At 40.4% G+C, this 12071-nt stretch overlaps 1 protein-coding gene across 3 annotated transcripts in view; it reads left to right on the top strand.

The window, feature by feature from the left end:
* The window catches only part of UBR2 (ubiquitin protein ligase E3 component n-recognin 2), a 105823-nt gene that overhangs the window by 48582 nt on the left and 45170 nt on the right, over positions 1 to 12071 (top strand). For all 3 annotated transcript variants that reach the window (XR_003094791.1, XM_014521350.2, XM_014521349.2), the window contains exons 17-20: positions 520 to 630; positions 7160 to 7225; positions 9131 to 9253; positions 11338 to 11401. Coding sequence is in view for 2 of the 3 variants with exons in the window: in XM_014521350.2 (XP_014376836.1) it covers positions 520 to 630; positions 7160 to 7225; positions 9131 to 9253; positions 11338 to 11401 (364 nt within the window). In the remaining variant the exon portion in view is untranslated. The remainder of the gene's footprint in view (positions 1 to 519; positions 631 to 7159; positions 7226 to 9130; positions 9254 to 11337; positions 11402 to 12071) is intronic.

Here is a 12071-nt window from a genome sequence, read left to right as displayed (position 1 = left end):
TGTTGCGGGGGTGGGAGGGGGGGGCGCAGGGGAAGAGACCATGGAAAATAAAAGGAGGGAACAGAACTGGTAGAAGAAACTGCACTGTCTTTTGAAAGATTTAGTTTCCTTTTGAATAAATAAAAGGATATACAGAGCAAAGGGAAGATAGCCAGCCAGCTAAGAGTATAAATGATGTTCTGTGGTAAACTTTAAAAAAATGTATTAAATGATTTGATGTGGGTACGTTTTTCACATTAAGGGGAAGTTTGAAAACTAGGGGATATTAGAGTAAACCACGGACTTCAGGTAGTAGTACTATATAAAGCAAAGGTAAAATATGAGACAAGTTAACATGAAGAGATGACTGAGTTCATGCAGCCCTTGCAATTTAATTGGCTTTGGATTTTGTTACCTTTTTCTGTTCCTAAAATTCTTTAAAAGCCCCCACATTACCCTCCCCCAGCAAAAGAAGAAAAAAAAAGAGAGAAAATTACAATTCTAATTACATTAAGGCTTTCATATTTTTATATTCTGCAGAGTGAACTTAGTCCACCTATGTTAATAGAGCACCCTCTACGATGTCTAGTTTTATGTGCCCAAGTGCATGCAGGAATGTGGCGAAGAAATGGGTTCTCTCTTGTAAATCAAGTAAGTGTTTCTTTGCTAGCTGTGATACATAAATGTTTGCTTTATGTTATGTGATCAGCAGTTACCAAACTAGGGATTGTGACCCCAAATAGGGCATTTAATGAGAGAGAGGTCACAAGCTCCACAGAAATTTGATTTTAGTAATTGGGCTCAGGCTGGAATTGGAGTTGTGAGCCCAGGAGTAGGGTCTCTCAGAAAAAGGCTCAGAGCAGGTCAGAGTGCACATCGCTTCCATATGTGAATTACCCAGCCAGAGGCACAACAAAGCTTCCAGCTGTTGCTGTGTCACTGATGCAATTGTGCATCCTGTCCCTGCAGTGCCCTGAAGTCTGTGCCCAAGCTGGTGTAGTTTACACTCCCAGATCCAACATCCAAGTCTCATATTCAAAACTCACTTAGGGGTATAATGTTAATTGAAAGGCAGTTGGACCAGAGCTTCTATTGGTGCTCTAAAAATGTTTACTTTTGCCCTTAATTACATGTTTTTCATATTTTTATTCAGTGAACTCTAACAGGTGGTGTTCTGTAAATGAGACAGCTGCTAAACACCTCTATTTTCATCATTCTTTAATGACCTTCATCTCATTTATTGCACACCATCCAAAACTGCACATGTACAGGATTATTTCATTATAGTCTTTGGAGAGGGTTTCATTGCTTAGTATTAAGAATCTTTAGTTTGCAAAGCTGGCCTAGGCAGATGCAAAGAGCTAGCTCAGTGTGTGCTAGCTCCAGAACTGAAAGCAGCATAACCTGAGTATAGCGTCACCCTAATAAGCCTTGTTGCTTAGACAAATTAATTAGTCAGTGCATAGTGCATTGGTAACACAGCTAGGGGTGGACACAGGGTGGGACAGTTGCATCCCCCTTTGATTCCTCCTCCATCCAATCTTTAAAACCATCTGTCTGGGAGGTATTCTTATTCAGGCAGTGCTGAGAGTCAATTGGCTTCATTATCATCTCCCTGATTCCTGCTAATTTCTTTCTACTCTACCAGTGTTAACAACCCTCTGCCCTTTTTAATGGTCTTGATGTTCCACTGTTCGAACTATCCTTTCTTCTGTACCTTTGCGGTCTGTTAGCCATTCCTGGTAATGTGTGTTTTCTATTTCACAGCCCTGAAGACTATTTTTTAGCTCTAGCTAAAAACCTTAACTAAGGTGTGGTAATATTAATTCAGACATAGAAATGACTAATAGTGAGGTATTGGAAGTGCTATCAAGACAGCTAGATTTTGTTTTATGAATCTGAATAAAGACGTACATTTAACTATATTGCCTAAGGGCTAAAGACACAACATCTTCTGATTATTTTTGCCTAGTTTGTTGTGTCTTTTAAATTTGCTATATAATCTACCAAATCAGTGCACATTCTAAAAGCTATATTTGTTTTTGCCCCCTATCATATTAACAAAGCTTCTAGTTTCTTTTTAGGTGGAGAAAAATGTGTTGCGTTATATGTGTTGTGCCATACCATCTGCACCCTCCTTTTCAAAATCCATGAACACAGCTGGTTTGCTTCCACTTCCAAAGCTAGTGTGTATAGCGTTTCTCTTTGTGGCACTGCCTTTTGTTGTAGAACCTTGCCCAAAGTGTCTTCTTAAATTAATATTTCCATACCTTTGCTGTCCGTTGCATATTGTCTCCATATTACAGATTAGAATACAGAGGCAAACTTGCTGGAGGTCACCCAGTAACTAAGTAGCAGAACCAGGATTAGAATTTAGCAATTCTTGAGTTCTTTCTTCTCCTACTAACTTCATTTGCAAGTGTGAGTGCTGCATTTTTATTTTTTTTTTTGCAAATGAAGCTTCAGGTGTCTCAAATAGGGCCCTCGGGGCCCTGTCTGTCTTAACAGTTTTCACAACAAATGAGGCAGCAGTCCTAAAAATAGCTATATTTACTACACAACTCTAACTTGTTCTCTAAGCATTATCTTCCCTGTGCACTGAATGAGATAGGGGCTCTGACATGTAATTAAAGACCTGTCTTGTGCAGATGCACGAGGCGGCAACGTAAATCTAATGCTTCCAAACTTTCACAAGCATGATTTTGTAACTTAATGAATATTGTTATAACATGAGGGGCATGGGATTGTATGTAGTTTTTTTCAAGAGGGAAAAAAGAGAAAACCAGGCCCAGTTATGTACTGTAATGATCTCATTATCTTTTATTGGTTGAGTATGCAGTCTCAACTTTAAGCATTTCAGTGTAGGTTGAGCTAGAGCAGTGTTTCTCAACCTTTTAGGATTCAGTGCATTTCTCAGCAGACTCAGGGCATGCTTTGAAAATGTCAGCTCTTAGTTTTCACTTGATTTTTGGTTATTGAAAGCAATAGAGCAATTCTGCTGCTGCAAAGAACTCAGAAAGATCATGACAGGTCAAAATGCTTTTAACATGATGGATTTCTACTTGAAATTTCTGAGTTTATCTTGTTACTCGTGTTTTACACCTAACAGTGGTAAGATTGCACAGTACTCTGGAGCACCCCTGCAGTATTTTCAGGGCATGCCAGGGTGCTGTGACATCCTGGTTGAGAATCGCTGAACTAGAGAAATAATTACATTAGCTGGCTGCAAGAGAAGGGTTTTTTTGGAAATATAAAAGGGAGTCTGTGTGTGGCTTTGTGTTTTGGGGACTGTGTGGCTAAACTTGCTATCTCCCTTACCTTTCTCTGCTTGGAGACGAAAGACTGCTTCTGTCTGTACATGAATGCATCGAGCCTTAGAAACAAGCAGAAAGAATTGGAAGTCCTTTTACAGTCATGGAACTATGACGTGATTGGAATAACAGAGACTTGGTGGGATAACTTGCATGACTAGAGCAGTGTCATAGATGGGTACAAATTGTTTAGGAAGGACAGGCAGGGGAGAAGAAGAGGAGGAGGAGTTCCTTGTTATGTAAGAGAATTGTATGATTGCTCAGAGCTCCAGTATGAAACTGGGGACAGGCCTGTTGAAAGTCTCTGGGTTAGGATCAGAAGGGAGAGCAACACGGGTGATGTCATGGTATGGGTGTCTGTTATAGACCACCAGACCAGAAGGAAATGGTAGATGAGGCTTTCTTCAAACAGCTTGCAGAAGTTTCCGGATCATAAGTCCTTGTTCTCATGGGGGTCTTCAATCACCTTGACATCTTCTCGGAGAGCAATAAAGCAGTGCATATAGGCAATGCAGGAAGTTTTTGGAGAGTGTTGGGGACAGCTTCCCAGTGCAAGTACTGGAGAGGCCAACTAGGGGGCATGTTCTTTTTGACCTGCTGCTCACAAACAGGGAAAAATTGGTGGGTAGTGGGTAGGGGATGGCAGCTTGGGGAAAAGTGATCACAAGATGATTGAGTTCAGGATCCTGAGGAAAAGAAGGAAGGAAAGCAGCAAAGTATGGACTCTGGACTTCAGAAAGTTTCAGCTCACTCGGGGAACTCATCAGCAGGGTTCCCTGGGAGGCTAGTCTGAGGGGGGAAAGGAGTCCAGGAGAGGTGGTTGAATTTTAAAGAAGATAACTGAGGGTGCAGGAACAAATCATTCGAATGTGTGGGAAGATTAGCAAGTATGGCAGAAGACCAGCTTGGTTTATCAGGAAACTCTTCAGTAAGCTAAAACACAAAAAGGACACTTATAAGTGGAAACTTGGACAAACCAGTAGTGGGGAATATAAGAGTATTGCTTGGGCATGCAAGGATGAAATCAGGAAGGCCAAAGCACAACTGGAGTAGCAGCTAGCAAGGGACATAAAGGGTAACAAGAAGGGTTTCTATAAACGTCAAGAGGAGGATCAGGGAAAATTTAGGTCCTTTGCTAAATGGGGGAGGCAGCCTAGTGACAGAGGATGTAGAAAAGGGTGAAGTACTCAATATCTCTTTCACCTCATTCTTCACAGGCAAGGTGGGCTCCTAGACTACTGCACTGGGCAGCATAGTTTGGGGAGAAGGTGAACATCCAGCAGTGGCAAAAGAGCAGGTTAGGGACTACTTTGAAAAACTGGATGTGTACAAGTCCACAGAGCCGGATGGGATGCACCTGAGGGTGCTGAGGGAGTTGGCTGATGTCACTGCAGAGCCACTGGCCATCATCTTTGAAAACTCATGGCAATTGGGAGAGGTCCTGGATGATTGGAAAAGGGCAAATATAGTACCCATCTTTTAAGAAAGGGAAGAAGGAGAATTCGGGAAACTACAGACTGGTCAGCCTCACCTCATTCCCTGGAAAAATCATGGTGCAGGTCAAGAAATCCATTTCTAAGCACTTGGAGGATATGAAGGTGATTAGAAACAGTCAGCCTGGATTCACCGGGGACAAGTCATGCCTGACCAACCTGATTGCCTTCTATGATGAGATTACTGGCTCTGTGGATGCAGTAAGATCAGTGGATGTGATATACCTTGACTTCAGCAAGGCTTTTGATAGTCTTCCACAACATTCTTGCGAGCAAGCTAAGGAAGTACAGGTTGGATGAATGGACTGTAAGGTGGATAGAAAACTAGCTGGATCATCAGGCTCAGAGGGTAGTAGTCAATGACTCAGTGTCTAGTTGGTAGCCATTGTCAAATGGAGTGCCCCAATGGTTGGTCCTGGGGTCAGTTTTGTTCAATGTTTTCATCAGTGACCTGGAAGATGGAATAGAGTGCACCCTCAGCAAGTTTAGAGATGACACCAAGCTGTGGGGAGTAGTAAATATACTGGAGGGTAGGGCTAGGTTTCAGAGAGACCTCAACAAATTGGAGGATTCGACCAAAAGAAATTTCATGAGGTTCAATAAGGACAAGTGCAAAGTCCTGCACTTAGGACAGAAGAATCCCATTCACCACTACAGACTTGGGACCAACTGGCTAAGCAGCAGCTCTGCTGAAAAGGAGCTTGTGGGGTTCCAGTGGACAAGAAGTTGAATATGGGTCAGCAGTGTGCCCTTGTTGCCAAGAAGGCTAACAGCATATGGGGCTGCATTAGTAGGAATATTGCCAGCAGATCGAGGGAAGTAATTATTTCCCTCTATTCTACACTGATGAGGCCACATCTGAAATACTGTGTCCAGATTTGGGCCCCCCACTATAGAAAGGATGTGGACAAATTGGAGAGTCCAGTGATGGGCAATGGAAATGGTGAGGAGGCTGGGGGACATGACTTCTGAGGAGAGGCTGAGGGAACTGGGCTTATTTAGTCTGGAGAAGAGAAGACTTGGTGGGTGGATTTAATAGCAGCCTTGATCTACCAGAAGGATACTTCCAAAAAAGGAGCTAGACTGTTAAGGAGCAGTGGTCTTAAATTGCAACGAGGGAAGTTTAGGTTATATATTAGGAAAATTTTTCTCACTGGAGGGTAGTAAAACACTGGAACAGGTTACTCAGGGAGTTTGTAGACTCTCCATCCTTGGAGGTTTTTAAGACCTGGCTAGACAAAGCCTTGGCTGGGATGTTCTATTTGGGGCTGGTCCTGCTTTGAGCAGGGGGTTGGACTAGAACCAGCACTTCTCAATCTGTGGGTCATGACCCAAAAGTGGGTTGCAATAATATATGTAAGGGTTGCAGAAGAACTTTTAAATTGGATTCTCCTTTAAAGAAGAAAAACATGGAAAACAGAGTTCCAGCCTCGAGGGGGTCCTTGGGGCCCCTATACACCCACTCCCTGCCCCACACACTGGGGGGGCTGGGGCTTGAGGATGGAGGGCAGTGGGTCAGGAGTGATTCTGTTGGCAGGGCCTCTGTGCATAGGAGTGGCCCACTGGGGTTGTATGCTGTAGGCAGTATTGACTCTTTTTCTCTCCTGGATGGCCAATCTTTCACAGGATTTCCAGTACAGTATGGTGCTTTTGATGATTCTGCTTTGCTAGAACCATGTTCTCAGTCTTAAATTAAAATGTTCAATTTCTTTGTCATGCTGACGGCACTCATAGCAAAAAGGAAATGGCAAAAATACATATGGTAGCTAACTGAATAGAATGTCATGGAAGAAAGACACTAGATTGGTCCCAAGATGTTCTCCCCATAGAATGTCAAAGGAAAGCAATTGGAAGGGTGGGAGCTATTCAAGAAAAGTTCGTGAGAATCTTTCCTAATCTTTCCTAATTTATCAAGCAACCTAAACCTATAGAGTAATCATTCTCAACCAGTGTATGGCTACCTACATGCTAAACACGATCAACTCAGATTTCAAATAGGAATCCATAGTGTCGAAAACGTTCTGATCTCTTGTGGTTTTTCTAAGTTTTATGCAGTAGAAGAATTGTTCTATTTTCTTGTAGTTGAAAAATGAATGAAAGCTAAGAGCTGGCCTTTTTTGAGGAATGCCTTGAGTCTAAAGCGGTTAAGAATCGCTGCTATAGAGGCAGTGGAGTAACTCATCAGTATATCAGAAATGTTGCTTGCAAATGAAAGTACCTAATATGCATTCATATTTGTTCAGGCATGCCTTTTATCAGTTTGCTAATTTATCCTTTAATTCTTTCTCACTGAAAAATTGAGATAAATTCTTCATTGAATTGAAAACGGGTTCAGACCAGGAAACTGGTTAAATAATAAAATATCATATTTTTCAGATCTATTACTATCATAATGTGAAATGCAGGAGAGAAATGTTTGACAAAGACATAGTAATGCTTCAGGTAAATGTATTAAGTGTTTTTGTTTGTTTGTTTTTGTGATAGACATTTTCACTATATACCTATTGATGTAGTTTTAATTTAAAAAAATCTACTGTATAGCATTGAAATCTTCATATGACCTGAATTTTCTAAACATATTTACTTTTTTACAATCCTTCATTCTTTGGTTTTAAGTGCCTTTACAAGGGAGGAACAAATTATATAGAGGGGAATACTGTCTTTGGTGTTAGTTGCAACTATGAAAAGCATAATTGGCGCAGATATCAAATTGAAGATATAGGCCATGAAGTATCTAAAATACAATTTTTATTTTACAACATTACTCAACTTGGATAACCATCTCAAACTACTCAGCAGACTTATTTCAGGGTTGTGGACCTCTACTGGGACCAAAGTTCCCAGGGTACTGCAAACCTGAGGGTGGGTGTGAAGGTATTGTGTCCCATCTATTCCGGTCTTTGCTGGGGTCTTAACTAGAAGCCAGAGTTTCATTCTACCCCTCTCCCTTCCACCCCCCCACCCCCACACACACACCTTACAGACCAGTGAGATAAAGGAAACCAAATGCTGCCCAAGACAGGTGGCATGGTGGCATACCCCTCACTATGCAGTGCTCTGCTCAGCACTGGCCATGGACTCAAGTGGACCACAAATTGATCCTTATAAGCCATTGATTACAGTGGAAACTGCAGTAAGTATATTTCAGTGCTTCTGCTTCCAAAAAGGCCTCCAAAATACTGGATGGAAGGTGAAGCCTTTTGCTGATTTTTGTCCCAAACTGAAGACTCCCAAACTGATGATTGCCCAACCCCAAACAGGAAAGTAGATCTAGAACCAGTTGAAGGGTGGGACAAATTGAAAGCTGAAGTAAGGTTTGCAGAATGGCTAATCATTACGTCACAACCTTTAAAAAAAATTCTATGACATCCACTAGGTTGGAGCTAGTCATCCACACCTGTTACCATCCCCTTTGCCCACTGGCAGTAGAATAGAGGACGGAGTGGGGAAAACCTATTCTGCTGTCCAGATGTGGTGTATAGTGTCTTCCCACTTTCCTGTAACACAAAGAAGGGCAGGTGTGGGGAAGGAAACTGAACCCTGGTAAGTGTACAGCTCTAAGTGAGATGTGAAGATATAAAGTTAGGGTGTGTTAGTTTCCAGTTATCTCCTGTTCTTTTCAATGGACATTAGGAGAGAACAGACCTTTTCCTTAGTATTGGGCTGGTTGTCTCCGGATCCTTAACACAACCACTTGACCACAGCTTATTTATTAAATATAGGTCTATATCGGTCATTTCCAGATCATAGAGCTTAGTTTTTCACAAATTGAAGGTGTGTGAAAGAAATGAGTGTTACATTTTTAAAATCAGTATTCCTATCTATCACCCTGTTTCCTTATGGGAAAGCTTGGAAAGTCTTTACATTTACTAAGTTTTCTGGGAGAGCATTTTTTAGTTTGGTTTTAAATAAGTAGAAATGTAATGTATAAGTATCCTTAGTTATTAACAGTATTTAATTTCATAAGTTGGGATGATGACCAGAAACTAAAAGCACTTGTGAATTTTTTTTTTGGTCATGTATTTTTGAAAGGCGTGGCATTTAAAGTGTTGCTAATGTATTTAAAATATGCTCTGATCTTGCAAGGGTTTCTACTTAAGCAAACCTGTATATCTCTGCAGACTCACTTGGATGATTGGGGTCTATGTGAGTAATTTTAGTAATTAAATCTATGTAGGAAAAATAAAGTCCATAAGAAAAATACAGTGTCTATATGCATTGTATATGTAGTATTTGTGTAATCCAAAATTGCATCCCACAAATGCACCCATTCCATTTTTACATATGTAATAATATTTTAATACCTTTTTTTGCTTAGTCTCTTTCTTCCTTTTTTTTTTTTAATAGACTGGTGTATCCATGATGGATCCAAACCATTTCCTAATGGTAATGCTGAGTCGTTTTGAACTTTATCAGATATTTAGCACTCCAGACTATGGCAAAAGATTTAGCACAGATAATACTAATAAGGTACTTTATATGTTTCTGTTACCTCTGAATGAAAAAAAAACATTTTTTTAAAACTACTTAGACTTCACTTTAGTATTCACGTCTCTACTTTTTATTTTGCATTGTAAAAATACCAAGAAGGGTGTGAAAAGGCACCATTTTGTTTCCTAGACCAATTATTAGAGAATTTGTCACATATAGTACAGCATGTTTATAAAGCCCTTGTGCAACTTTAAACTTTGATAATTTTGGATATACACATAATAAAAGCAAACTAAACAGCCATTGAAAGCATAATTCTTTAAGTTTGTTTTAGCATAGTGTAAGCTATGCTTAGGGTAAGTATTACAAATGGAATTAATGAAATTACTCAGCAGCAACTGGAAAATGTTTTCTATGAGTTGGAAAATTGGATTGAATGATTTATCATGAAAGATGGCAGTTACGTTGAGGTCTAGAAATTTGAGCTATATTGTGTTAGAACTTAATAAATTATGCTTTCAATTGCCATTTACAGTTTGTTCCTATCGTGTGTACATCCAAAGTTATTAAAGTTTAAAGTTGCACAAGGACTTTATAAACACCCTGTATTAGAACAAAATGGTACCACTTGAGTTAAACAGAGACTTAAATTATTATAGTATCCTGGTCTCACATTTTAGCCCATTAAGCTCTGATGTTCTACAAAGACAGGCTGAACTCTTGGTGAGGAGTGACTCTTGAATTCTGAAGTGATTTCACTCCTCTGGCAGAAATACAGTAATTTGAATTCAAATAATGTAACATATTCTGTGTGTTAACAAAAGCACAGTAAGGAAATAGGAGAGGCTGTTTTGCTGGTGCTGAGCTTTACAAATAATCTGTTATAACACATTAATTAAGAATTTCATACAGTGTAGATCTGCTTTTATCTGTCCTAACTTTTTCCCCCCCCAGATCTCCAAAAAATATCCTGCAGAATAATTATTACATTTTTTATGTTTTTCTATCAATTAACTTGAGATTTTTTTCATCTGTATATGGAGATCTTGTGTGTTCTGCCATTCCATTGCCCTAAAAGTTTGCCTCTTAGTATAGAAACACACAGAGAGCTTGATCTCTGGGTATTTGCACATGGAAATTGGGCCAATTGCATCAGCATACCTGTAGATAAATTTTTTTGGCTGGCAGGTATTCCCTGTCATTTTAAATTTGCCAGGTTGGTAGTTTTCTTGTGAAGTGTGCATTTTATAAAATAAATTGAAATTTTAAAGTAACATAGCAAATTAATAAAGGGTTATTTGTCTTTTGATAGGAGTGTGAAAAAAGATTACAGCTCATGATTAGCATTAATCTTAATGGCAAGAATTGGCAATAGAATTGAGGCCACATAAAGTGTTATGTTGTACTGGGAGAATGGCCGTTCTTCCAGTAGAAACTGCACAAACGTTCATGTTGTTTCTCTCTGATGAAAAAATTGCAGTTCGGGGGGAGGGGGGAATAGTTATCTCAAATTCAATAGAAGATAGTCTTGGGAGAATTTCTTCCAGGAGAAAAACTGTTTGTACTCTTCCCATGGCTTAACTCCTCCCTTGCTTTCTGGGGTCACCCTGGCTTGGAGGACAGCTTCCCCTCCTCCCCTCCAGAATAGGAGGGGCCCTAGGGGACAAGCATTTGGCCTTGTTGCTGGGTCCTTACACACCAGGATTCTGGCATGAGAAGTGGTGTGCTGTTCCATCTGCTCAGCTCCTGATGCCCAGGAGCCAAGCAGTGCTGCAAGCTACCTGCCTGCTTCTAACACCAGGCACTGGTGGAGCTTTTGCCCTGCTTCTCCAGTACGACAGGAACAGGAGGACCGGAGCAGCTGCTGCTGTCCCCGCCTTCTCCAGACAGCCATCACCCCAGTCTTGGGAAGGCAGAAGGAGCAGGGTAGAGGGGATGTATGCTTCCTTTCTCAGAATACTTTCTAGCGCTGAAAATTTTTCACTGCTAGAAGTGAATGCTTGCATGCCCCTTAAGTTGCAGTCTGAAAGTGTTGAAAACAATTTTCTAAAAACTGATGTAACATTTTTTACTTATTCGGAACTGAAAAAATGAATTTAATTCTTATTCTGTTTTTCAATCAGGATGTGGTTCAGCAAAATAATACTCTTATAGAAGAAATGCTATACTTAATTATAATGATTGTTGGTAAGTTAAAATATATTTAATCATTTCACTTCACTTTGGATCAGTTTGGTGGCCTTGTATTAACATTTCAAATCGGCATGTGAGCAACCTGCTCATGGTGCCATTCCCTATTTCTTGTACCAAAGCCTGCCTTTCTAGGAGGAAGGGAATGCTATCTTGTTCATTTGTGTCTCCTTGAACTCACTAGCTTACTGGTCCCTAGTGTTGCCCCAGGATTCCTTTTACCAGAGACCCCCAAGGATTACACTGCCTCTCATCCGATTTGATATCAGGTTAATTTTATTAGTAACCCCTAGACTTATTACAAGTATTGTTCCTTGCAATACGACCTGACAAGAGGTTTCCTTCAGGCGTTGTAACAGCAACCTTTGGTGGTACCAGCCTCAAATCCTCTGTTGGGTGCGTGGGATGTTAGTTTCTGGATTCCTCATTGTTCAAACAAGAATTCCAAGGTTGCTCCTCTCTCTCCAGGGTGGCAAAACAAAACACACTCTGTCTCTCTGTTTGTCCACTACTTTTGTAATGTTCTTATCTCAAATTGTCCAGTCCTTAAGTTTGTTACCTCATCTTTTTAGATGAGGTACTCCAATCCTATTCTGTTTTTGGTTTCCTTTCCTTCTAGGGAACTACTGTACCTGGTCAGCCCACTATGCCATTCACAGCACTCACT

Source organism: Alligator sinensis, unplaced genomic scaffold (assembly GCF_000455745.1).
Source record: "Alligator sinensis unplaced genomic scaffold, ASM45574v1 scaffold173_1, whole genome shotgun sequence".
NCBI classification, from domain to species: Eukaryota; Metazoa; Chordata; order Crocodylia; family Alligatoridae; genus Alligator; species Alligator sinensis.
The sequence above is the reverse complement of the archived record's forward strand: the minus strand, read 5'-3'. Positions and strand labels throughout refer to the sequence as shown.